Source organism: Apteryx mantelli, chromosome 4 (genome assembly GCF_036417845.1).
Source record: "Apteryx mantelli isolate bAptMan1 chromosome 4, bAptMan1.hap1, whole genome shotgun sequence".
Lineage (NCBI taxonomy): Eukaryota > Metazoa > Chordata > Aves > Apterygiformes > Apterygidae > Apteryx > Apteryx mantelli.
Window position 1 is genome coordinate 52,620,172 of NC_089981.1, and position 25,035 is coordinate 52,645,206.

A 25,035-nucleotide genomic window follows, 5' to 3' on the forward strand; every position below is an offset into this window, starting at 1 on the left:
TTTCGAGAGCTCTTGGGCCGCCAGCGAGCCCCCGACGACCGCTGCCAGGAGGCAGCGGGTGGGAGACTACAGCTCCCGGCATGCCGCGCGCCCCGGGAGGGGGCGGGCAGGGGCGGGGCCTCCCCTTCGCCCGGGCTGCTGGGCAGAACGGCAGCAGCAGCAGGTATGGAGCCGGCGGCGGCGACGCTCACCTGCTGGGGAGCCGTGCTGGGCACGGCGGTCTCGCTCCCGCTCCTCCTCCTCGCGGCAGCCCCCTACGTCAGGTCTGTTTGGGGCGGCCCCGTGGCCGCTGCGCGGGGGGGGCGGCTGTCCTGTTGTGCCCGCTCCGTGGGGAGCCCTCCTGGTGCGCGGGTCGCGCCCTCCGTGCCGCTGGGAGCGGGTGCGGGTGTAGCACCGGGCACGGGCCGGTGTGTGTCGTTATTTAAAGGCTCCGGGGTCCAAGTGCTTGCCCCGGCTAATTATGTAGGCTGCGGCTCTTAAAAAGCTAACCTCGTACGCGAATTAAGGCACTTGCAGCCAGCGCTGCCTGGCGCCGGCTGTGTTAATTCCTTGTGCAGGCTCTTCACGTGGATTGGTTTCTCCGTTTGTAAAAACAAATTAATAGAATAATGCTGTTCATTCAGTGGCTGCGCAGAAAATAAAAATATATGTCCATTCTTTAGTAGCACCTCTGATGTCTAGGGAAAAAGATCAGGTAAAAAACTCCTGGTTGTCTGGGTCTTTTTCCCCATCAGGATTTAACTGTTCTTTTTTTTTTTTTAACGGGAAGGTAAATAAAATGGATTTTTTCTTTTTTACCTCCTTGAGCTAAAAAGTTACTTAAATTTCTCTAGCTCTAGTGTCTAAATAATAATGTATTTGAAACAATCGCACACTTGCCCTAGGATTTGGGATACCCTTAGTTCAGCTTTTGCCCTAGTTTCTGTGGTTTTCTGTCTCAGCTACTGGGAGACAGACAACAATAAGCAACAGCTGCTGCAGCTGTGAGCAGTAAGCTGGCTCGTACCTCATTCTGCCCTTAGAGAGGCAGCTTTAAATGTTTCTAGTGGTCTTTTTTTTCAGACTTTGACTGCTTGAAATGTATTGTGGGAAATGCGGCCCGCCTAGGACGCAGAAGTGCCGCTGCGTTTCTGTAGCCGGCAGCCGGAGCGAGGCGGCCGCGGGACGGCGACCGCCGCCGCGCCGGGGCTCCGCGGGGGCGGGGCCGGGGCCGCGCCGGTGCCCATTGGCTGAGCCGCTGGAGGGCCGATGGCGGCAGCCAATGGGGAGCCGTGGCTCCACTTGATGTAACGGCGCGGCCGGGTGCCGCCCGCCTGCACGCGCGCCTCTGCCCCGGCCGGCGCGAGGGCGGCGGTTGGAGCTGTCTGGGAGCGACGGGATTTGCCTCTCCTGCCGGGCTAGGCTGTGCCAAGGCCGCTCCGCTGTGCAGCTCACAGCGAGCCCGCAGCAGCGTGGCTGCGAGGGCTTTGGTGGCAGCCTCACCCGCGAGGGCCTGGGAGAGGCGCCTCTGTGCTAGGCGGTGATGGTGCCCGCGCTTCTGTCCTCTCCGAGCTTTCCTCTTGGCACAGTATGGCCTAATGGCTGTCAGCTGTGCTGAGGGTGAGCTGGGCTTGTCGGCTTTGTGTACAAGCACTGGCACTATGTTTAAAGCAGAGGGGTTTGGAAGATGAGTATGAACCTGATGTGGTGGCTTGATCATGACCCCTAATCAGAGGAGGCAGCTACTTGAAGCTTGAGGAGGGAAGGAGGGGTAGAGTGAACTGGCAGCTTGAACCACTTTAGGTAACTATCCATGTGAATTGCTGGCTGTTCTGAATGCAGTAATTGGCCCAACTGCTGGGGTACAGCCAAGCAAGAACTAGAAGTGATCAGCCTGATTCTCATAACCAGAAAAAACTCCTTGAACCTTTTCTTGTTATCCTCTTGTTTCTATTATCTTCTCTTCCAGGAGGTATGTTGCTGGCGGACAGTGTAAGTCAACAGCTAAGCTAGATGGGAAGGTGGTGATAATCACAGGAGCCAACACAGGCATTGGGAAGGAGACAGCCAGAGATCTTGCACGAAGAGGCAAGTCACTGTTCTGTATCAGCAAGCATCCATTTGTAATCGCTGTGTGTGAGCATGTGTGTCAGTAGTCCCTTTTCTGGATCTAAGGGAGGATTGTCTTGCACTTCCATCTGTAGAGTTGGGAGTCCGATAGATAGCACCTAGTTATCCTTCTTTTTGGTGAAAACCCCAGTTACAAGATATAATGGTGCTGGGAACTAATGTGTCCTGATGGCACATGACTGTGGTGCAGAAGCCTGAACAGCCTTTGGAGTTAGTAATACTGTAGGGCATACTTACATATTAGAGAGGAGCCCAAATGTTGCTTCTCCAGAGGCTGTAACCACTGAGTCACAAGTCCCCAGTTCCTCAACTGCTTTCATTGCTTAAACTCTGAAAATGTATCTTGTGACATGAGAAGGCTCTGCACTACAACCCTTTTGAGAGGACTGGGGAAGTTCCTGGTATCACTGAGCCACGTTTGTAAGAAGCTGGGAAATGGCTTAGTTTCACTGGCGTGTGTATTTTAGTTATTCATGTTTCAAGCCAATTTGGTTTAAATGCTTTTGGGGTAACTGGTATGGAGATTAACCTACCTTTTCATAATCAGTTAAGAAACTCTTCTGGCTGGGGTCTGTTAGGCAAGAAGGCCAAACCCAGTTGCCCAATGGGGTGAGGTAACCATAGCTCCATGTCCCTAAGTCCAACCAGTAGCAAGGCTGAAAACATATTCCCAGTAGGCAAACACGCATATACAACATATATACACAAGGCCGGCCACACAGATCAACTCTGACAGACACACTCAGCACTCGCACAAACAGCACCAACAGCCTCATCCTGTTCCTGTCTCTGGTCAATCAGAAGGAAGGTCCATTAGTAGGGCGCATATACATACATACATACATACAATGTGGATCCCTCCAGCAGCTGGGCTTAGACACTCAGTCCAGCCCTGGCCCCTGGATCCCCAGTCTCCCCACTTGTTGGCACCTGGACATATGAGCCCCTGAAGTCTGCAGCCCCACTCCACTTGCTGGTACAGACCCCCCTCACTCATGCATGTGTGCAAACACACCTATGTGCACACACACTGTAGATCCATCCAGTAGCTGGCCTTGGACAGGTAGTCCATCCAGTAGTTGGTCCTACATCCTTTCTCTTCCAGGTGCCTCACCCCTAGACACACTCACACACACCTGTCTTGGACCCTATATTCTCCCTGGCAGTTGGCTGGGACTCCCCTAGTCCTTCCAGCCAATTTGCTTTGGTCTTGCCCCCCCACACACAAACACAACCCTTCTCCCAATCAGCACCCCCCAGGCTTTACAGTCCCTCTGGCAGTTGGCCAGGATTCCCTGGTTCCCCCAGTAGCCAAGTGCCCCTGGGCTCTTGCCCTTCAAGAGAAAGACACACACACACAGACACACACGCGTCTCCCAGTCAACTCCAAATGCTGCAGTCTCCCTAGTAGTTGTCCAGAACTCCCCTGATCCCTCTGGTAGCCAGCTGTCCCTGTGGTCTCACCCTTAGAGACCCACACACATACCCAGGTCACTTCACCTACTCACCAGCTTGTCCAGCTTGATATTTGCAAGTGATCACTTGCCAGCAACTGGAACGAGTGAGGGAGGGTATGCATCCCAGAAGAATGGGCCCTCTGACCCATGGTCCAAGTCCAGTTCCTGGTCCCACTCCAGTCACTGGTACTTAATTTCACTCATTCCAATCTCTCCACTTGCTGGCACCACAGACACATGGGCCCCTATGATCCGTAGGTCTGAGTGTCAGTTGCTGGCACTCAGAACACCACTATTGCACATGCATACGGAATAGAGTGTCCCTCACCCAGGAAAATAGTTAGAAAGGAATTTAATAAAAAGATGGGACAAACCGCACTGATCAGATGTGGGTTATGGCCAGACAAGCATACTGACCAGGCCCCTTTCTATCCCCATATCCCTCTATTTTCCCATGTTTATTCCTCCCCAAATCATCTAGATCCTTCCCTTTCTCTGCCTTTGGTTCCTCCCCTAAACATCCTGTAAATAGCCTTGCACTATCTCAAAATGCTCTTCTCCTGCGTCCCACAATGTCTCCCATGCCCCTAGGCAGTAACTCCTCTCAGTCTGAGAGCTCCTTTGGTTGACTCATTGTGGTGGGTTTCACACCTGGCCCATGGGGCTGATGGTCTCCTGGGACTGCCCTGGGAGAAGCCAGACAGGGTGTCTCTTCACTGAGTAGGTGATTTGGGTTCCTCCACTTGCCACTGTGCCTCTGCACTCCTCTGTGCTGGTGGAGATGAGTCTGTGATGGGCTGATCTGCTCTTCTGAGATGGGCTTGGGAGCAGCCAGGCAAGGTGTTACTTGGGTTCCCTCAGCTGCCATTGTCTCTCTGTGCTCCTTTGTGCTTGTGGAGATGAGCTTTTTACCACATAACCTAACAGGGTCCAAGTATCTGCATGTGCTACCGACTTGATGCTCCCATTACAGGGACAGTTACAACCCACTCATACCAGTGTTGTGGTACACATGCCTGACCTGGGAAAAGCTGGACAGAGGCACTTCTGATGTGCTTTTTCCTGGTCTAAGGATGACTCTGGGCTGCACTAGAGCTGGCAACATATGGGTTGATGCCAGTTCCCTAAACTAACAATACATTGTTTGTAGGTACTCTAGGTAGTCAGCTGGCTTGTCAAAGCCCTGATCCTCCAGTCTGCTCCCAGTGGTCTCAGCCTGTGTTCCTGCTTCTTTCCCTTTTGCAGGTGCGAGGGTGATTGTTGCCTGCAGAGACATAGCAAAGGGAGAAGCTGCAGCCAGTGCAATCCGAGCTGAAACAGGGAACCAGCAGGTCATTGTAAAAAAACTGGACTTGGCTGATACAAAGTCCATCCGGGAGTTTGCTGAGAACTTTCTAGCAGGTACAGCCCCTAGATCCTTCTTTTCAATGGGAGTATTTGTCAAGAACCACTCTCTGCCCTTCAGAGCTAAGGAAGGGGTGTGGCAGTGTGTCCTGGGAGCATTATCACCCTACTCTATTCCTGTACCTGCTGTTAACTTGCCGGTTGACCATGTGTGTATCACAAGGATTTTAAAGGCATAAGCTGAGGGTGTTGTGTAAGTAAGTGATGCACACTGCTGATGTGTCTATGAAAATGTCTTCCCCTTCTTCATTATATGGACAAACTCCATTCTGGGCAAGGGCAGAAAAATGAGACTGTCCTGGAGGCAAATTCCACCCTCCAGAGCTATCGACATGTCCAGACAGGAGGAGGAGGTTTTGTTTTGATATCAATGGATTCTAGCAGATGCCAAGTTCCTGGCCAGTATATCCCTGTACCATGTCGGGTACCATGGTTTGACAGCAGGGGCTTGTCAGAGGCCATGATCTAGTTTGTGGTAGGAGAGTTACTCTGATTTTATTGAGGAAAAGTGGCTGCAACTCAGACAGGCATGTTTTTTTTTGACTGATTGTCTGTCTTTTGTCTCTGTTGCCTTATTTAATGATGTCTGTTTTTTCTTGCAGAGGAGAAGGAACTCCATATCCTCATTAACAATGCTGGGGTGATGTTATGCCCTTACTCCAAGACAGCTGATGGCTTTGAGATGCACCTGGGAGTCAATCACCTCGGTAAGACCAGTGGAGTCAAGTTTTTAACTTAATGATGTCTGTGGCAAAATGCCAAAGGGAGATTCTGCTTCTGGATTTTCTCTTCCTCATCCTTCCTTTCTGGGAAGGAATTGAAGACATGAACTAGAGCTCTGGAGATGGAAGCTGGTTTCCTCAGGGCTCAAATGTCATGAGAAGGAGTAGTGCAATGTATTTGCTTATCATGAATCTAGTTTAAGAATCTCTAGATGTCACCTGGGACATATGAAATATATGACAGCTCCAAGTTTTTGAAGCTGAGGAGCAGAACTTAATGGCCTCATGAAAGTTTAACTGTTGATTCAGCGTGCCTTCTTTCTCCTGGACTTGAAATGATGGTAGCAGTAAGCTATAGCATGCAAGTAATATGTTGAAAGCACTTTGAATTCCAGCAGGGGAAGGCTTCAGAGAACGGTGAAATATCCTAATTTTTCCTCTCTTCCTTAAGGTCACTTTCTCTTGACCTTCCTATTGCTGGAGCGTCTGAAGCAGTCTGCCCCGGCCCGTATAGTGAATGTGTCCTCACTGGCTCATCATGGAGGCCGAATCCGCTTCCATGACCTCCATGGTGAGAAGAGCTACAATTGTGGCCTTGCCTACTGTCACAGCAAACTGGCTAATGTGCTCTTCACGCGGGAGCTGGCGAGGCGGCTGCAAGGCAAGTCTCACAGGAGAGCAGAGTGTTTGTCTGCTTGGCTTTTGAGCACTGTGTACTAGGAGGGTGGATTGAAGAAAAGTCTAGAAACTGGATATGCAGAAATGAAATGATTCGAACAAAGGTCACTGATAGCTGGTTCATGCAGGGAGAAAATATCTCCTGTCTGTGGAACCAGGAGACTTAAAGCAGTAATCATCTTTTCAGCAACAGGGCAGAGGAGTTTACTAGACTTGCACAGTTGAGTGGATTTCATTTCTTCTCGGTGCTCGTCCAAAAACTAGCTGCATCCGAGCATGCAATTGTATTATGTGGGTAGAAGCTGAAAGGACTTAGAGCTGAACATAATGTTTGACAACTGCAGTCTACAGTGAAAGAGCTATGGCATTCTTAGCTGCCTTAAATGTTGAAGACCAGTAAAATAGAAGCACAGGACTAGACAGAACCTCTTAAGTCACAGCATCTCTGTCACAGCCATATTATTCAGTCTCTTTCATAAACCTAATTAAGTAGTATTTATTTTACTAAAACAGAAGTAGTGTCTTCTCTAGGAACATAGTATTACAGTAAATAAAAAAGATGCGATCCTCTCAAAAGCCTGATGGAAACTGCTGCTGTTTTAGCATCCAGGTCTTCTAGCAGGTTGCTTTGCAAAGGCATGTAGTAACTGCAGTGTTTGGAAGGGAGTCGGGGAAGCTTCAGCAAGCAGTGAGGATTTCATTGGCTCTCCCAGTATCCATGCCTGGACTCCTTTTAAGCTGTTGAATGTTTGCTGATAGAAACAAGGAGGATGTTACCCCTTTGCATAAGGCAAGTCTGATGCATGCAGATTTGTCCTGGATTACTTTCTTTTCTCACAGGTACTAAAGTCACAGCAAACTCTCTCCACCCTGGCTCTGTCTATTCTGAACTGGTCCGGCACTCGTTTGTAATGACATGGCTGTGGAAGATGTTCTCATTCTTTTTGAAGACTCCTTGGGAGGGAGCTCAGACCAGCGTGTACTGTGCAGTGGCAGAGGAGCTAGACTCTGTAACAGGACAATATTTCAGGTGGGTGAAAGTTGCTGACGTGATGTGAAGTTGCGGAGATGATGTAAAAGCAATATCTTGCTTGACTGGGAGCGTAAGTATTATTGTCATTTTTGTCATTATGTCATTACTGCATTATTTTGTCATATGTCATTATTGCAGAAGGGACTGTGTAAGATGTTGCCATAGGTCACCCAAATAAAGTTGAAGGTGACAGAAATACGGGCCCTACCCCTTCCAGGTCTGTTCCAAGGAGTATTGTGTTACAAGGAACCACTGACCTGTGCAACACTTCAGGCAACAGCAGTTCCCATAGTGCTAAGAGTATCACTGTACTGGAAGTGCAGGAGAGGCTGTCATGTGCTCAGAGTTCTAATCCTATCAATCATCTGCCTTAGACTTGGGCAAATCACTGCAGCAGAGCTGTTTAGTTAATAAGGTCACTAGAATCAACCATGGGAAAGAGCAGTTTGGTTCTCTTTGTAGCTTTAGCCTGTTGGAGCAGAAAGCACCTGCGGTCACAGGGGGGTGGGAGGCTTGATTCAATTCCTTTCAGACAGTTCAAATGTGGCAAGATTGTTGGGAGGAGCAAAAATGTGCATTTCTGCTCCTGTAGGAGGTAAGATTTTTCAGTACAAGTCTAAAATTAGGCATATAACAAAATGACTTGATCCTCCAGAGTGACACATACACCAGCTGGGAGGCTTCTGCTGGGAAGCTTATCACTCTGTTCTGCAGATTGTCTTTTGTAGCTCCCACTGCAGAGCCCTTTGTTTTTTGATTTTCTTTCACCTTTTTTGCATAATCACTCCCTTTTGCTGACCAAAACTACAGCCCAGAGCAGTTCCAAGTCATCATCATCTTAGACTTGGAGAATGCCTTTTGAACAGCTTCATTAAGCCCAATGGGAAGCTGACAGGCACATCTGAGAGCAGTGTAACCATACTGTTTGGGAAATGAATATGAAAATCTGCTTTTGTTTTTCTTTGTTGTTTTTTTGTTTTTAGCATGGATACTGTTGGAACCTGCACTTCTTTGCAGAGCTTTTCTCTCTTGTGATAAGTGACCAGATTATTCTCTGTAATGGTTTTGTCTGATCTTCACTTGGAGCTTGTACCATCTTAATCAGACTTGAGTATATAAATAGGTGCCTTAAACTTCCCTGCATGATTGTCTCTCCCAGAATATAAATGGAGCATTTATGTGCTGGAGTACAGAAATTTTACATAGATTTTTTTTTTTAACTTCATAATAGAAGAGACAGTCTCGGACTTAGTGGGAAATGAATAGCTGAAACACTAATTCACAGATGTGCCTGGTTTTACAAGGGGCTGGCCTAAAATAATTTCCAGGCAATAGAATATAAAGCCTAAGTATAAATATAAAAAAAACTCCTTATGTGCTACAGCAAGCCAGACAAAGTCCACTATGGTCTTTTGGGGAACATCACAGGTTGTGCAGTATGGAGTATACAACTGCTGTTTTGCAGAGTCTAGAAAGGTTAGAAATCTCAGAGATATGATTTCCTCTGCTCCCTTAAGCCCCACATTAGTTGCAGCATGCAACTAATAAGATAAGAATGCATGATCCCTATTCCAGACAGCATGCTGCCTGGTTGCAGGAACTGAGAAGAAAGCCACAGTACAGAGGATAGAGGAAAAAGACATAATGTAAAACACTATGTGGTTATTATAGTATTACCATCCTGGGGCAGCTCTGCCTTTGGTGAACTGGCAGTATAGTGGGATGGATGAGATGGGATAAATAGTTCTGAATGAAGGACTGTTCAGGTGGCTTTTTGTAGTGTTTGCTGGAAAAGCTGCTTTTGAAGAAGCTTGGCTAGCATTTTATAGTCCTTTTTAGCAGTGTTAGTGAAAGCTTACACTGAAGAGTACATATCTCAGTGTATCTGGCCTAGGGCTTCTTTAAGAGTCAAGACAACAGATTTAGAGAAACAGATGTAGAGCCAGTTCTTGGGGCCATGGCGGAAGGTTTCTCTTCCCTAGCCAGGTAAAAAAGGAAGCCTTCCTAAGGTGGCTTAGCAGCAGCCCTTGCTCATCTGCTAGTTATCCTCCCACCCTTCAACTGGACTTGATGTTAAGCTGATAGAAAGCAACTCCCCTCTCCTTAACACAGACATTTTGGTATTCTAATGCTGATAGAGATGTTTGACTTACTTACTTAAAAAGAAATATTCCCTTTACAGTGATTGCCAGCCAGCATATGTATCTCCATGGGGTCGGGATGATGAGACAGCAAAGAAACTCTGGAGTGTGAGCTGTGAGCTCCTAGGCATCCAGTGGGACTGAGCAGTGCAGACCTCAAGCATGTATGTGGCTGATCATGGAGATGCTTCTCCTCCTGGGAAGAACACTGCTGAGAGACCTCAAGACAAGAACTTTGGCACTTCCAGATGTCCTCATGATGGTTCAATGGACACAATCTAGTATGAATTTCTGGAATATTATGCTTAATGAGTGAGATTAGTAAGCAGCCAGTGAGATTAGTGACCCTTTCCTAGCTGGAGACTTATCTGCATTTGTGCTCTATTACTGATATATACTTGATATTGCAATTGTGCTCTGGCTCTAGAATAGAAACAGGAGTTGCAGTCTTATGTTTAGATTATGAAGCAACAAAGACTTCCCTTTCTTGAGCTTTTTTTTTTTTTTTTTGTCCACAGCAGTAGTAATAGTAAAGTAGGACCCTAAATTTATGATCTAAGGTTATTTTCAGTTCCTAGTATTTGACCTGGCAGAGTAGAAGTACTTTTTAGGGAATTAAGGTTTCTGGCAATTATATGCAATACAAATGCTCTCTGGCACACAGAAACAGGTGCTGGCCTTTTTGTGCCAAGCATTAGGTAAAGTTTTTAACTGGAATTAAGTATTGTTCCATATATGCTCAGTAAGAAGTTGGGCCATAGCTACTGAAGCACCTTGTCCCTAGTACCTGTTGATTGGCATAAGTAGACTAGGTCTCAATGCAGTTGACTGGGAGGTGGCCTACTGCAACTCTGCCTAGGCAAGTTTTCTTATTTCAAAAAAACTGACAGTGCTGCTGCAAAGCATTAAGCAAAGATGATGTAAAATTTGTCACAATAAAACCCCCAGCTGCACTTTAAATGACTTCAGAACTTGGAACTACAAGAGAGCAGAATGAGTAAAGAACATTTCAACTACACTGAAAGAACTTAAAAAAAATTCAGGTAAGCTTTCAGCTTTAAATGACAGCTGCTTTGATAGGAAGCTAGCTGAAGCTAAACAGTTAAAGCAGGGATCAGCACTATCTTGGTGTTATGGTTATTTTAGCTACCAGACAGAAAAGTAAGGCTTACACAGAAGTTTGCATTTGTCTGCCCAGCAGTTACTGGACTAGGCTAGCTGAGGCTGCTATCCAGGCCTTGCAGTACCAGATAGCCTGTGGGTTCAAAGGGCAGCTTGGCGAATCCACATACTTGTGTGACTGCTCCCCTGGAACTGAGGTCTTGTGCTACTTACTTTGGTTCAAATTGCTACAGTGAGACCAGTAATCCGAGATCTTTCTGGAAGACCTAAGCAGCTAAAAAAACAAGTGCTACAGCTCATGGGATTATTTTCCACTTCTGGAAAAAAAGACAAACCAAACATTTTTGGACGTGCACATTAGCATTCCACTGTGATAAACTACCAGTTTGAGAAAGCAAATGCTAATTTCATGGTAAATTCTGCTTGGAGGTTATCCATGCAGCTCAGTCCTGAGCTACTTCTGAACAATACTAAATAAAGCCATTTTCTTTTTACAGAAGAAATTTCCTTCAGAAATGTTGAAGCAGTTTAGTTGGTGCTGCTGCTATATGCACCTGCCTTACTGGTGTAAAGAACTCAGTTTGTGCTATATTAAGTCCCTTTGTGTTTCTCTTTGTCACATTGTTTGTTTCCTCCCTTGTTATGCTTCACCTTGAATGTGGAGCTAAATCCACAACTAAGCTGTAGCAGTAGAATGCCACCAGGCACCTGCATTGCAGGCTTGGCTTTTTGTCTCAGTGCAACTCTGATCTTGAAAAGTGTTTTCAAGAGCAATAGAAACCATCAAAAAAAGGGAAGAAAGTGTCTCTGGCCCAAATGCTTTCCCCTTGAAGGTCAACACTTTTCTCAAAGAAGTATGACTGTAGATCTAACACAAGGCATGTAACAACATATTTCCATAGACACACACATCCACACACACACACACACACACACACACACACTTCCTTTTTGACCTTGGGCAAGTTATTTATTCCTTCTAAGGTTGAGCTGTAAAATGAGGCAACCTGAGCTCATTTAGCTGCCTCAAAGGGAAGCTGTAACAGAGAGATTAACTTGTAAAGCATTCTGAAGAAGATTAATGTTCTATGAGAGTGCATGTATAAGCAATAGGATGAAATAACACGACCAGGCTGGCTACCAGGAGGACTTCTAAAATGTGATATTCCAACAGCTTTAAATATTGAACACACTATAGCAAAGAGACAGTTTTGAACCAGAGGATACGTCTTCCCCTTACCTCTGCTAAGCATAGCAAAAAAGCAAAACAGATCTAGAAAGAGAACCCCAGCTATGTTGAGGTAGAAAACAAACAGAGCATATCTTAAGATAGTACTTTATTTATTTATTTATTTTTGCATTGTAAACAAACCTTGGTCATTAATATATAAGTTCTTTTTAACTGGCAGTATTGAATCCATTTTTGATGCTGAACATTTCTAAACCCATTGATAATCACACTATCATGACACAAGGCAGTTAGTCAGGATCAAAATTCCAGTTCTGCTGGTAAGAGAAAGGTCCCTACAAGTCCAGGTTATGAACTATCAAATTACAACAAACACTGTATAAAGTGCATAAAGTACAGTGCAAAAAGGTTAAAGAGAAAGGTAGGCAAAGAACTGACTGGTCTGCATGGCAAGCTCTACTCCCTCTCTCTCCCTCTTCAGGCTATATACAGCTGAGAGGGACTAGATCAGAAATGTAGATATTGGAGCAGTGCATATCTGGATACCTAAAACCGTAGAAACCATCACCACCCCCCCACCCCTTGTAATTAGAGATTTGGAAGTGACTGAGGACATGGATAGTGTCACATTTTAGGATTAGCCTAAGAGCTGTAATCTGATGGAAAGCTAGGTCAGTCTGGCCAAGACAACAAAAGCAGCTTTCATTAGTACTGCTCACTAATGAGATTGTGCAAATCTGTGGCTGCCAAATTTTGAAAGCTAAATGTGGTCCTTTCTGACTGTTTAGCTCTGAGATGTGTCTAGCCCCACGCTAGTGGGTGAAGCGCCTCAAAGACAGACGTGCATGTCAGTGGGACACTGTTTCATGAACAAAGGAGATGAACCAAGCCCTTTTCATCTCCATGGAAGTCTGTTCTGTCATGACAGTGAATGTGGCGATAGTGCTAGACCCTTATCTGACAGTCTCAATTTCTTTATGTATTAAAACTATTTACAGTTATATTACACTGCAGAAACCTAAATTATTCTGTTCTTTTTTTTGCAGAAAATAAACAACAGTTTAACAAACACTGTACTAGTTTTCCCACCTCTTGTACTAAAGTACATGTAAACTGCAAACACATACTCTTATGGATTGTCCCCCACCCTTAAAAAAAAAAAAAGTCCTACTACTATCTACCCCTCTTCTGCCCATTTCTCATGTCCCAATAATCATGGTTGCAGAGAAACAGCCACCTCTCTCAGCATCCCTCAACACAATTACACAAAGATGCATGTTTTTTCATGAAACTGAATAAATCTAACACACACTTCTGGTCTATTTCTAGTCACAGTAAGCACCCTGCCCCCCCCCCCCCAAATTTCTGTGCAAAAGCTACTGTTCACTCCTTGAGCTACAGAATACTTCCTTTTCACCTGTCCTAATGTACTCCAGAGCAAAGTCAGGCAATATATCGATCTGTACAGTTTATGTCCAATTAACAAAAATTCAGTCTGGTGTTCTAGTGTGCCTGACAGGGAAAGATTATTCTGGTAAGAAAAAAAGAAAAAAATCAGTCCCTTTATGACAGGGATACAAACTGCCTGTTGAATTTTAGCACAGCCCTATATTTCCATGTCTTCTGCTCTATCTGATGTGAAACTGTGGAAGTTTATTGGCAACTGTTCAATGATAAACCTGCATCACAACAATTTATTTGATATCATCATAGAGAAGAAAGAGGTAGGCCAGTTCTAACCATTTTAAAAGAATTTTTCCCTTTGTACTCCCCTTTCCTGGATATCCCCCTTTTAACTTCATCCATCCATCAAGGGCTCAAGTGCCATGCATATGTCAGATAGTGCAACTGGTAAGTAGAAACCTGCCTCTAGAAGAACCAGTTCCTACCTTTTCAAAACTAAAGAAATTGAGCACACTGCACTAATGGGAAGGGAAAAAAAAAAAGCAATAGTTTGTATAGAGACTTAAAAAAAAAAAAGGAAATCATCTTTTTAGTTCAGTTGCTGTAAAAGAAGATCTCTTCAATCTTCAGAAATTTTACAGGGAAACTCATAACCACAAAAAAAATTTTATACTCTAGGCTACATCAAGCTGATGAGATTTTACCATCCTCTCTATGTAGATTTTCTGGGTTAAAAATAAGAACCATGCCAAAAAGACTAGTATCTTTCTAAAATATATGAGTGCCTTCTTCCATAAACCTAAAAAGTCTTGTTTGTTCAGTTTGAAAATCTCCACAAAAAAGAAAAAACACGCCAAAACACCCTGAGGTAGCAACCATTGTTTGTCAAAATGTAGGACTGGCACTTGTAAATTAGTTCCTTTCCTTTTAACCAGAGGAACATTAGCAGCTTACATTTGCCACCAACACCAGTCAAGAGACTTCCCTTTTACCAAGCGATGGCTGAACCACACACCTTTGAGCTGTCTTGAAGTCACCCCTTTCTGGATGGTGGTGAACACCAGTTACTTCCTACTGCTCTGGGAAAGCCGATTTCTCATTTTGGGCTGGTGCACTGAGAGCCACTGGGCACAGATGGCCTGCACAACGTCATCTCCGCTGTTCTCAGCCAGCTGTCGCACATGCTGGACTAGCTGCACTGCTCTGGTGTTCTCCTGTCTCACCGAGACTAGGTAGGCAGAACGCAATTTGTTGCACATCAGGTAGGCTTGGATCTGAAACAGAAAAGGCAGTCAGAACTTTATTAGAAGGCTACAGTAAACTAATTTACAAGCTTAAGCACAGGTTCACTGGAAAAATGTAGTACAGAAGCCTGTCATACAAGGCAGTAGCAGCATATTATGAAGCAGAATATGCCACGTAAGAGATAAATAGGCTGATGTATTTTAAGTTTCCATCTCTTACAGAAACTCCTTTACAATATCACTATGAAATCAACATCAGGAATCCTATTTTGTGTATTAATTTTCATACCCTCATATCAGAGATTCTAAGTCATTTTCATCTATTGCTTAGTTCTTGAAGAGGTCACATCTTTCAGCAATAAAACAAGCAAATAAAAATTCTGCCTCTTATACAAGGGCAGAATGAAGAGTCCATTTTTCAATCTGCATAAAACACTGACTTTGTTAGTTGGAGCAGGACAGAGGAGAGTTCCCAGCTATGCCACTGATCCCTCACATGGTCTATGACAATCCACAAACTCTGAGCCACAGCCTCTTCATCTATAAACATGCATCTGGAGTCCATGTATTTATCTGACTCTCCAGCGGTTTAACAGGCTGACATTAAAGCTAACAAGAGTCATTGAAACCATGTAGTTTAGACCACACTTTCTGAGAGGAAGTGAATCAAAACTGGTAAATTTTATCATTTAACTCCCTATAACAATGGAAATAGTATAATCCTGAAAGCATAGTAAGCTGAAATGCTCATCTTGGAGGCATATTGTTCCTGATCAGCTGCCTGCCACCACACGAAGCTTGCATGCACATACATGAAAGACAGGGTAACATGAACAAGCAACCCACCACGAGCTGCTCTGAAATACTTTTCCTTTCATTATAACAAATGCCTAGCTCTCACTCCAAGGAGAGTCAAGGAACTAGTAAGAATAATATCAATCAATATCTTCATGCCACAGCTACCATGACAAATACCACAGCCTTGAGGAATTGACCATGATTTCTATAATCTGGGAAGTGGCCTTCAAAACTTCTGCTCAAGTCAGGATGAGAGATAAGATGGTGGAAAAGAACACGTAGCCTGCAGACTAAAACTGGGCTCTTCAGTTCCTGCTAAAGGATTTCCTACTGTGCTTTTACTTACCTTGTTTTCATCACTGTCCATATCCTGAATCAGATTATCAAGATCCTGCATCCAAAAAAGGGAAAAGGGGTTCACATTTAAAGCAACTATAGTTTGCAAACCCTTTCCCCTTCAGAGACCAAACCTCTCCATAGAGGATGGGCTGCTGAGATCACAGCCAGATGTCTACATCATCCAACTGCTAGTGCTGCAGATGTAGAAAATACAAAGTCCAGTTCTTCCCTTTACCACAGCTTCCCCTGCCTGCCATGTCTGTGAGGTGTCTCTAGAGAATGCAGTCAGGTCAAACTCTTGTCCCCTTGCCTGATTAGTAGAACTTCAGAGAGGACTTTCCCTTCCATCACCGGGATGGAAAAGACTGTGGCGGGCACAGGGAATCTTACAATTGTTTCCTATGAAGACAGGAAATTTCTGTCTCCACGAATCCCTCTGTCAGCCAGGGAAGCTTTGTGGAAGGGAATGCCTCCCACCCCAATCAAGAGCATCTGGCAGGATCCCGTTGGGCAAAGGTTCTCTCCCCATTATGGGTACTCATTTGGAAAGTGCAGAGTAGGAGCATACAACAGCTACCTATTGCTTCCTCTCAGTGTAACTAGCTTAAGACAAAGCACGTGCTCCCATCTTTAAACAATGCATGTGATACAGGGTCAGAAGATTTGAAGGAGGTGCTAGAAGAGCAACACAGGCACCACTGGACAGTTTCTCTGTATCCTGTATTGTATATACCCATTTTATTTCAAAAGGAAGACAATGGAGGATAGCATTACCTCAGCAGGAATGTTTTTGAACTCGTTTAGACAGTTTATGATGATGTTATCCCCATCGTTCTTGGCTGCAACTCCAGACTCATTGACACATTTGAGGAGTTGCCGGATCTCACTGTACTTCTGCTGCTTCACCAGCTGCTTGGCCACTTTGCTGTACACTTCTGTAGCCTCTAGCTGAAAGTCCTAGAGGTGGTTGAAACATCAGAGCAACACATTAAACGTCCTCAGCAAGTTCTCACAGGCACTCTGTACAACAGACAGTCTCTGCTGAAGACAAAGTATCGCAGCATGCTCCAAAAAGCTAAAGCTGTTTTGGTGGCCTCTAGTTTCCCAGTGACCACAGCTCAGGACTGGCTCAAAGCTTCTCCGTAATCAGACCAGTAAAATCCAATTTTGCTCAAGAATGAGCGTACTGTTATCTTCTCCCTTTCTGGGGTGGCAAAACTCAGTTTAGTTTCTGGCCAAGCATCTTTCCTAGGCAGAGGCCCTACACAAAGCATAGTCCCTACCTGCCTCCCCCTCGCTTAGCAAGTTCCTTTTAGGTCCCCCAGCCCCCTCCAATGGCAGCCACCTTTTGTGCACCCTGAGAAACAGGAGACAACTGACCATAGTAAACCTCCCATAGGAGGGTAGAGATGACAAAACCTGGGACTGCTCCTGTCATAGATAAGGAAAGAAAAGAAACGAAAGAAACAGAGGTGATGCTGGGGAGCTGGACTTGCTGTTCCATTTTTACAGGGGGGAAGTGACTGCTTTTGCTGCTAAGAAATGCTGTTTTACTAAGGCTCTCCATATCTTACGCCAAACGGTAGCGCTGCCCTGTACATCCTGACCTGACAGAAGCATGGTCTGCCATCTGCATCAGTCAAAAACAACATGCAGCGAGGCAACAGACACTTTCTGTAGTGTGCCACCTCTGTCCAGAAGTGGCCTTGCTATACTTCTGTCCCAGATGGGAGGCAACTGCAGACTGCTCTGCTTGAAGCAATATCTTTTAGCAACTCCCAATATTTGGATGAGAAATGCACAAAAAAGGTTGGAGGCTAATGTGCTACAATGACAGACAAGCACCTCAACTTCTACACAGACATGAGGAAGGACAGGTCCCCAAAGATAGTTTTCAATTAAGTAGCTTTGCTCTCCCAGCCAGGAGAGGAGTATGGAGATAGCCCTGGCCTTATTTATTCACTTTGTCTTTGCATGGCTGTCACAAACTGCAGAGACCTGCTAAGTCAGAACTCTCAGCTCATATCTGTGATTGTGTTTTGCCAGCACAAGCCACTGAACAAGATGGAAGGCAAAAATAAAAGCCATACTCGATTCCTTTGTAGGAGACAATTACCTTGGAAGTGTCCTACAGAAGCAAGATCTGCATTTCTTTACTCAAAACACATTCCTCTAAATACATGGACAGTTTAAGACTTAATTAGTGACTTTTCTCACAAGACATTTTCCCTTTTGGGGATTTAAAAGGCCTTTGGCAAAAGTCTTTTGCTTAAACAATTGCTGTTTGCAGAGGTTTCTCTTTTGTAATGACAGTACTTGTTCTATCAGGTTTCTCCATACCTGAAGGACTCTGAATGCAATCCCAAACCCCTCCTCAATATTTTTTCCTTCCAGCATGACCTGAAAGAGAGAGGCATCAGACAAGTTTCAGGATGCACATTTCTTTGTTACATACAGTTAGATAATAGCAGTCTTGCTCACAGTTCTGAATTTTGTCCGGAAGCAGTACCTTTGCCAAAAGACAATTCATGACTCTGAACAACGGAAAACAGCACCAACCCAACAAGAAGTGGAGCAAATACATGGTCTGTTGTCACACACTGATTCACTGTGGAACACTGGGTAAGTTAAAGATGAAGGAGCTGAAGTTAGCAAGGGTAACAAAAACAGCATTGTTTGCCTCGCTTCAAAACACAATAAGACGTACAATTGAAAAACACATTACTATTGGCATTTGGTATCCTCTGCCCCCGAAACTTTGAATTTTGAGCAGAGTAGCTCCAGATTCTCAGCTGCTCTCTGCTGCTTTGAGGAAAAAAAACATGATTTTTTTCCATGAACAGTAGGTTGCATACACGCACAAGCAAGCTGCCAATGAATAGTACCAGAGGCTGCTCCAACTGTCAAGTATTTCAACCTGCACATAAGTTGGTGTTGTTTATGAAAATAAGACCTATGTTTGAAATAGCAGTAAGTACCTTGCAAGCAACATCCATTTTCATGTTATTGTTTCCAAAGAGTGTGGGCAGGGAAGAATCTGCCATTTGAGAGGTTCCTGAGCTCTCACATCGATGCAGGAACTTTGTTACTTCCATCTGCAGCTCGACTGTATTGATGTGCCTAGACAAGGGGGAAAAAAAATTTACACTTCATTTTGAAATAGAGGAAGTGTCAATTATTAGCTGTGTGAACTTACTACTTTCTAGAACACATTTCAAAATAAGATATATACATTTCCAGACAATAATTATTTTACTTGCTGTTTGACTTTGGCTTTGGTGTAGCCTAGTCTGCAGCAATGAGGTATTTTCCAGATCTGTGCACACAACATGCATCACAAGCTGCAGGTGAGCACATGTAAGCATTATTCTATACAGTGAGCCAGACAATCTGGATCCCAAATAAATATCTGCTCCCTCTCCTTTCCACCTTTTCACACACACTCCCCTGCTTAAGTTGGGAGTTTAGTCTTAAAAAAAGAACAGTCACTAGGTAAAACCAAGATATAAAAGACCAAGCACGAGAGATATCTGGCTAAACTTACAGTTCAACTTCTGAACATGAAGAGATTTAGGTAAATCTGGCTCCTGTAATTCACATGTAGTTGAATTATAATTCAAACAAGCTTAAACTAGCTCAATATTGCTGTCTGTGCACTGTAGGTTTTTTTTTTTTTTTTTTTAATTAGAGGAAGGTACATGATATACCAATCAATATGTTTAGTAGAAACAATGGCTCATCTTTGGGTTAGGTTGTGGGGGGGGGGGGGGAATGGTAATGGGAATCCTATACTTGCAACTAGATAAAGTCAGATTTGGGTCAGGCACAGCTAGCAGGTGTTAGCAAAAACCACCTTAAACACAACCACTAAAAAAGAAAAAAGCCTGAATTCCTCCTCTTTCTTGTAACCTAGCTTCCTGTTTATAGATACCTTGACACATCTGTAGCAGACATTTTCTTCCGGAAGGTGAATACCATTTTTTTCCTCCCTGAACTTCTTGAGACTTCCTGCAGGTAGACTTTGAGATGATCCTTGATCTTTAGGAGCCATGTCTGTCTGCCTCCCAGTTCAGTGTAAGACTTCGCTCCATGAGTGAAAAATCTAATGCAGGTCATGGCAGCACGAACGTGATCCTAGAAGAAATATACTGAATACTTTAAGAAGAACTGAAACTGCCTTCACTAGTCCTTTGTCTGTACTAAAGTGCTCACACAGAGAGCAGGTGGTGCTCTATTATCTTCAAAGCAGTAACGCTACTGCAATGCACCAGACCCACAATAGCAATGTATAGCTGGTCAGCTTCAGTCGGGCTCAGGCTTTCCTTTTTCTTAAGGATTGGAAAGTAGCAGTAATCTACTTGTCCATCACGCAGATTTATACCACTTTTCAAAAAACACCTAAGTAAATAACCAAAAGTCTGACAGTATTCAATATTTCATTGAAAGAGGTGGCAGGTGGCCACTCACTCTCATCTTACCTTCATGAACTGTTGCAGCTCATATAGGATATGGTAGTAGTTCTTTCTCTGCAAGTGTTTGCAGGCTGCAGTCAAGTAGGTTCCCCAGCTCTCCAATCCTGGATCAATGGTTTCTAGCAAGTTCTCCAACATATGTAGTTTTCCACTTTCATAACTTGGAATGAAGATCCCTTCAATGAACACTTCAGATGGGGATTCCTACACAAATATCAGAAAGGCAGGTTGAAGCAAACCAGCTGTGGTACCTAGATTTGCCTTTTATAATGTAAAGGAGTATCAAGTGACAGAGGTCATACAATCAACAGATAATATAGGTTGGAAAGGATCTCCACAGGTCATCTGGTTCAAACTCCCACTCAAAGAAATTAGTGCACATTGTTCAGGGCCTGTCTAGTCCTAAGCATCTCCAAGGAGAGAGATTCCACAGCCCCCCTGGGGGCCAGTTCCCATGTCTGACCACCTGCACTGCAAAAACCTTTTCCTTATATCCAGTTGGAATTTCTCTTGCTGCAAATTGTGTCCACTCTCTCCTGCCCTTTTACTGTATACACGTGAGACAAGCTTGGCTCCATCTTCTCTATAATCACCCACTTGGTGCTGAAGACAGCAAATAGATCTCCCTTAGCCTTGTCTTCAAGCTGAACAAACCCAGCTCTGTCAGACTCTGTTCATGTATCATGTGCTCCAGCCCACTAATCATCTTGGTGGCCTTCCACTCGACTTGCTCCAGTTTGTCAATGTCTGCCTTGTTCTGGGGAGCCCAAAACTGGACACAGTCCTTCAGATGAAATCTTACAAGTAGTGAATAGAGGGGGATATTTACTTCCCTTGGCCTCCTGGCTACTGCTCTTGCAAATGCAACCCCATGTATTAACATTACTATGGAAAGAAGCATGTGTGAACACACAGCCTGCATAAAATTTTTAAAGGCATGATATGGAATTATTTAATCTTTTTTATTTCTTTAATTCCACAGTAAGATACAAGCTACAAAGCCTGTATACATAAAAATGTTTTCATCAAACACCCAACTGCAAAATTGTCTGAAGAAAGATTATAATGTTTCATCAGAAACCTAGTACGTTATGGTCTTAAAGTAACAACCCATCCTTTCTGGTTTGTAATCAGTGTTAGTCTCTACATCTAAAACTTCCACATCAAATTGTCTATCTAGAGTATTTTGAATGCCTACTACTTAACTAGTGAAATTATTTCACTAACATTGTAAAAACATGCAGCTTTCTTTAAAGATATATCTAGACTGATAAAAAGGACACATTTGAAAAGCAAATTTGATAAGCAGATAAGAATATGAGCTTAGAATGGCTGATGATATAAAAAGAAAGCAAAGCTGGTAAGACCACTTAAATAATTTCCTATTAATTAGCAGACTGAAGACAGCAGAATTAGGTGTTTCAAGTAGTATATTCTCAGTAAGAATTATTTCAAATTTAGAGTTGGTAAAAAGCAACCACAAGCACAAAAGTTTAAAGAGATGAAAGTTATTTTTTCATGACACTAAATTCTTGTTAGCCACTGGACAGTGTATACGATAACGCTGAGGACCTCAGAAAACTCAGGTGCAGAAAACTGCCCAGAATGCTCTATGACACTCATTGCTGTTTTAGACTGGTCTTGAAGCCCTCTTAGCTGCCTTTCAAATTCCAGTTTAGGTGACTGCAAATTAGATTACTCACCTTATTTAATAAGTGAAGCAGTGCTTCTCGCATACAGTCATGCCTCATGTAAAAGCTTATTATTGCTAGATTAGTGCCATAACTGTGTAAATAGAACAAGCACTCTTGATAGTAACTGTTGTGTTGAATCTTCCCCTCGCACATCACCTCCAGGGACAGGCTTCTAGTTCTCAGTGTTGCTTCAAGTTCCCTCAATGTGGCAAAGTAGTCGTCATCCTGCTGTCAAAGCAGAGAATCAATGATACGTGATGACTAACAGGAAAACCTTCTTTGGGATTCTTTTCTATTAGACCTTGTCACCTAACCCTGAAGATTGTTATTTTTTGTGTTTATGTGTTTTTTTGTTTGTTTGTTTTAAGTATGGTTTTAGAGGGGCAGGACCCCAGTCTGCTCTTTATAAATACTAGACTGGAACCCTGCTATCAACAGAGATGTTGAATGTAGCTGTAGCTAGCATGGCTCTGTCTCTCCAGGGACAGAGAGGAGGCTTATTTATTTTAAAAAAATTCCACTCTCAAGAGCTACTTCAACAAGCTAGTCCAAACTAGCTTTCTTATTCTCCTAGAATGTTTACTACTAAAAGCTCTTTCATCAATGCAATTCTGCAATTTAGCCTTAAAAGTCTTTTTTTTGGTACCTAATCAGACCTTCCACAGCCAATCCAAAACCATGTAATAGTGCTTTCTGCCAAGGAAAGATGAGTGGGACAACATTCTTTGCATTTGTAATTTTTCCTTTTAATTCCTGCAAAGTTACCAGTTTCAACAGAAGAATGGCATCATTGCAGCATCACAACATATGGTTGGGATGGAGTTTAGTTTCCTCAAACTGTAGTAATAACAGCTTCTTTCCCCTCCACTGAGTACACTCCAAATTACTATGAAAATTCTCTGACAGGGCTATCAACCACCAGCCTACTGCCAGGAGGCAGCCAATGAATTTCTCAGCAAGATTCAGTTTCTGATGCATAATAATGACAAAAAGAGAAAGAAACATGCTACTTGATATTATAACATACATTGCTGTAAGATTTGTATTAAAGCATCAATACTTGGACAGCTTTACTACATAGCCTTTTAGAGAAGATAGAAGACACTTACCACAGCATGTATGGGCTTCACTGTGGACTCCAGATACTGTATCACATCTTGGATCAGCCTTGAACCGTAGTTCAGCTGGTTTAGATCCACAGGTGGCTTTAAGCATCTGCTGAACTTCTCTCTTGCTGAACTTAAATTCCCAGCTTTAAGGCAAGCCATGCCCCAGGCATGCCATGCTCCGCTTGGATCCAACCCAGATTTTGTAGAAACCTAAATTCAAAAAATCATTTATTAATACTGTAACATATGGTTCCAATACAAAACATAGGAAAACTGGATAATCTCACACAGCCTACAACTATGACCTTCCATTTCCTAAAGACATTTCCCATTAGAACAGACAAAAAAACCCCCACACACTGACTATTCCTAGGTTACTGGCAATAAATGCCAACTACTGAAACACCCGTGACCTCCAAATGGTCATCTATTCCTGCTGTTTATTTCCCTTTAAAAATCTTAATCCTATTTGTTGCATCATAATCCTCTTCCCAAGAAATTTCAATGCCATAAACAGAGGCTTATGGAATACTGAGAGTAGGAGGAGGATAAAAGAAGATAAGCCACACTAGATGAGCTCTCATAGATAAATATGCCACCATAGTTGGCTTCCAAGAAAATGCTTAGCAAAGCTGCTTGCCTAGTATCTGCTGCAGTATTAAGGACAAATGAAATCAAACATACAAGTTTCAAATAAAGTCCTGCCACAAAGGATGTCTCAACTCTTCCACTGATCGTAAGATTCCTCCATGTAGCGACTCTCTGGCAGTTTGTCCATTACAATTTTAATTGTACTAGAAGATACAGCCCCTATTCTTGCCTTCAGCAGCCTGCTCCGCAGCAGAAGGCATCTTCCCTCTCAGAAATTTTTTTCAGTGTTCAGAAAAGGTTTTCTTCATTGCTTAAGAACTTAATCCTAGTCTGTAACAGTTTAAATATTGTCCATTTCATACATCATATCCAGCTGAACTCAGGAGAGGAGAAAAAAAAACAAAAGCCACTACAAAACAATTATTAATATTTGCATCCCTCTATTGTCATTACCTCTATAGCTAATTGATAGTACTCTGCTTCCAAAAGCCGATTTCTTAGTCTTGTTACCGCTGCAGGGAGAAGAATCTGATCCAAAGATGGCACCGGATGATAGGCAGCAGCAACCAAAATATTCAACACATCCACTTTGCTGATGTAGCTAGGAGAAAACAGAGGTTAAACAGATACATATACTGTCACTGTTATCATGCACACTAAGAATCTTAAAGAATTTTATGCCAAAGACAACTCTTAGACCAGTGGTTCCTAATCACTAGTATACCAGGTTTGTCTGTTCCTCATACTGTTCTATTTAGCCTACTTTTTGCCATTTCATTTCATTCAGTGGAGCACTGGCAGATGCTAACTGGGGGCACCAGCTAATGTTACCAAATCAAACTAGCATGTGGAAAATTTATGCATTGCACCTGGCACTGCAAGCACCAGTAAGACAAAGCTTGAGGAACAAGTAAGATGCTAGTTGTCAGGAAGTGCAGGTTTAAAATCCTATATGGAACAAGTGGCTGAAAGCAGAAAAACACAATAGCAGAAGCGGAAGATTTACCCAGTCATTGTGAATTATTTTTCCCTTCTCTGAGAATTTTATCAGTAATTACTACATAGTCATGAGATTTGAACTTCTATTATTTGAGCTTTCATATTATTCTTGTGTTATGAACTTCTCTTGTTGCTTAAAATGCCCACAGTACAATCACAAAACAATATAGTATAAAAGCATAAGGGTCCTGAGAGGACCTTGATGCAGACTAGTGAACATCTGATAAGTCACCTGTCACAGAGAGCTAGATCCTGGCTCCTTCCAGCTTTTACAAACATCATTTTGGCACTGAAGAGCAATTGTTTCATGATGTCCATAAGAAGTCCTGCATCCACTTCAGGGTTAGTCAGCCCTTGGGACAATTTGCAGCAGTGCTCTATCAGTTGGTGGCCACACACTACGCTATCACTGTGCAGACTGAGGATGGCAATACACAAGGAAGAGCTGGGAGCCTGACAGTTAGAGGAAAGAAAGATGAACACAAGTACTGAGGTAATTCTTTAGGAAACTGCTTATACTGGACTCCCCT

General features: G+C 43.6%; 2 protein-coding genes across 5 annotated transcripts in view; one reads left to right on the top strand and one right to left on the bottom strand.

Moving 5' to 3' along the window:
- The first annotated feature begins 149 nt into the window (after positions 1 to 149).
- LOC106483104 (retinol dehydrogenase 12) lies at positions 150 to 11,927 on the top strand. 2 transcript variants are annotated; one of them, XM_067296603.1, is made up of 7 exons: positions 150 to 263; positions 1,949 to 2,067; positions 4,812 to 4,967; positions 5,573 to 5,677; positions 6,144 to 6,353; positions 7,211 to 7,400; positions 9,586 to 11,927. In XM_067296603.1, the coding sequence occupies exons 1-7, from the start codon at positions 166 to 168 to the stop codon at positions 9,686 to 9,688; spliced, it is 981 nt and encodes a 326-aa protein (XP_067152704.1). In that variant the 5' UTR covers positions 150 to 165; the 3' UTR covers positions 9,689 to 11,927. The 2 variants fall into 2 exon arrangements, with proteins under 2 accessions (XP_067152704.1, XP_067152705.1); XM_067296604.1 differs by having other exon boundaries at positions 6,144 to 6,263.
- A 63-nt stretch (positions 11,928 to 11,990) lies between these two features.
- ZFYVE26 (zinc finger FYVE-type containing 26) overlaps positions 11,991 to 25,035 on the bottom strand; it is a 52,963-nt gene continuing 39,918 nt past the window's right edge. For 2 of the 3 annotated variants that reach the window (XM_067296601.1, XM_067296600.1), the window contains exons 32-42: positions 24,738 to 24,958; positions 23,960 to 24,107; positions 22,916 to 23,125; positions 21,816 to 22,034; positions 20,119 to 20,316; positions 19,572 to 19,774; positions 18,619 to 18,760; positions 17,981 to 18,040; positions 16,415 to 16,597; positions 15,648 to 15,692; positions 11,991 to 14,533 (exon numbers count right to left, since the gene is read on the bottom strand). In XM_067296601.1, coding sequence (XP_067152702.1) covers positions 14,324 to 14,533; positions 15,648 to 15,692; positions 16,415 to 16,597; positions 17,981 to 18,040; positions 18,619 to 18,760; positions 19,572 to 19,774; positions 20,119 to 20,316; positions 21,816 to 22,034; positions 22,916 to 23,125; positions 23,960 to 24,107; positions 24,738 to 24,958 — 1,839 coding nt within the window. In that variant the 3' untranslated portion in view covers positions 11,991 to 14,323. The remainder of the gene's footprint in view (positions 14,534 to 15,647; positions 15,693 to 16,414; positions 16,598 to 17,980; positions 18,041 to 18,618; positions 18,761 to 19,571; positions 19,775 to 20,118; positions 20,317 to 21,815; positions 22,035 to 22,915; positions 23,126 to 23,959; positions 24,108 to 24,737; positions 24,959 to 25,035) is intronic. The other variant, XM_067296602.1, reaches the window with a different exon arrangement.

Coding starts and splice junctions, on each gene's coding strand:
- LOC106483104 (XM_067296603.1), top strand. CDS start 166: ATGGAGCCGGCGGCGGCGACGCTCACCTGCTGGGGAGCCGTGCTGGGC. Junction 2,068..4,811: donor CAGAGATCTTGCACGAAGAG/GCAAGTCACTGT, acceptor TCCCTTTTGCAG/GTGCGAGGGTGATTGTTGCC. Junction 6,354..7,210: donor GCTGGCGAGGCGGCTGCAAG/GCAAGTCTCACA, acceptor CTTTTCTCACAG/GTACTAAAGTCACAGCAAAC.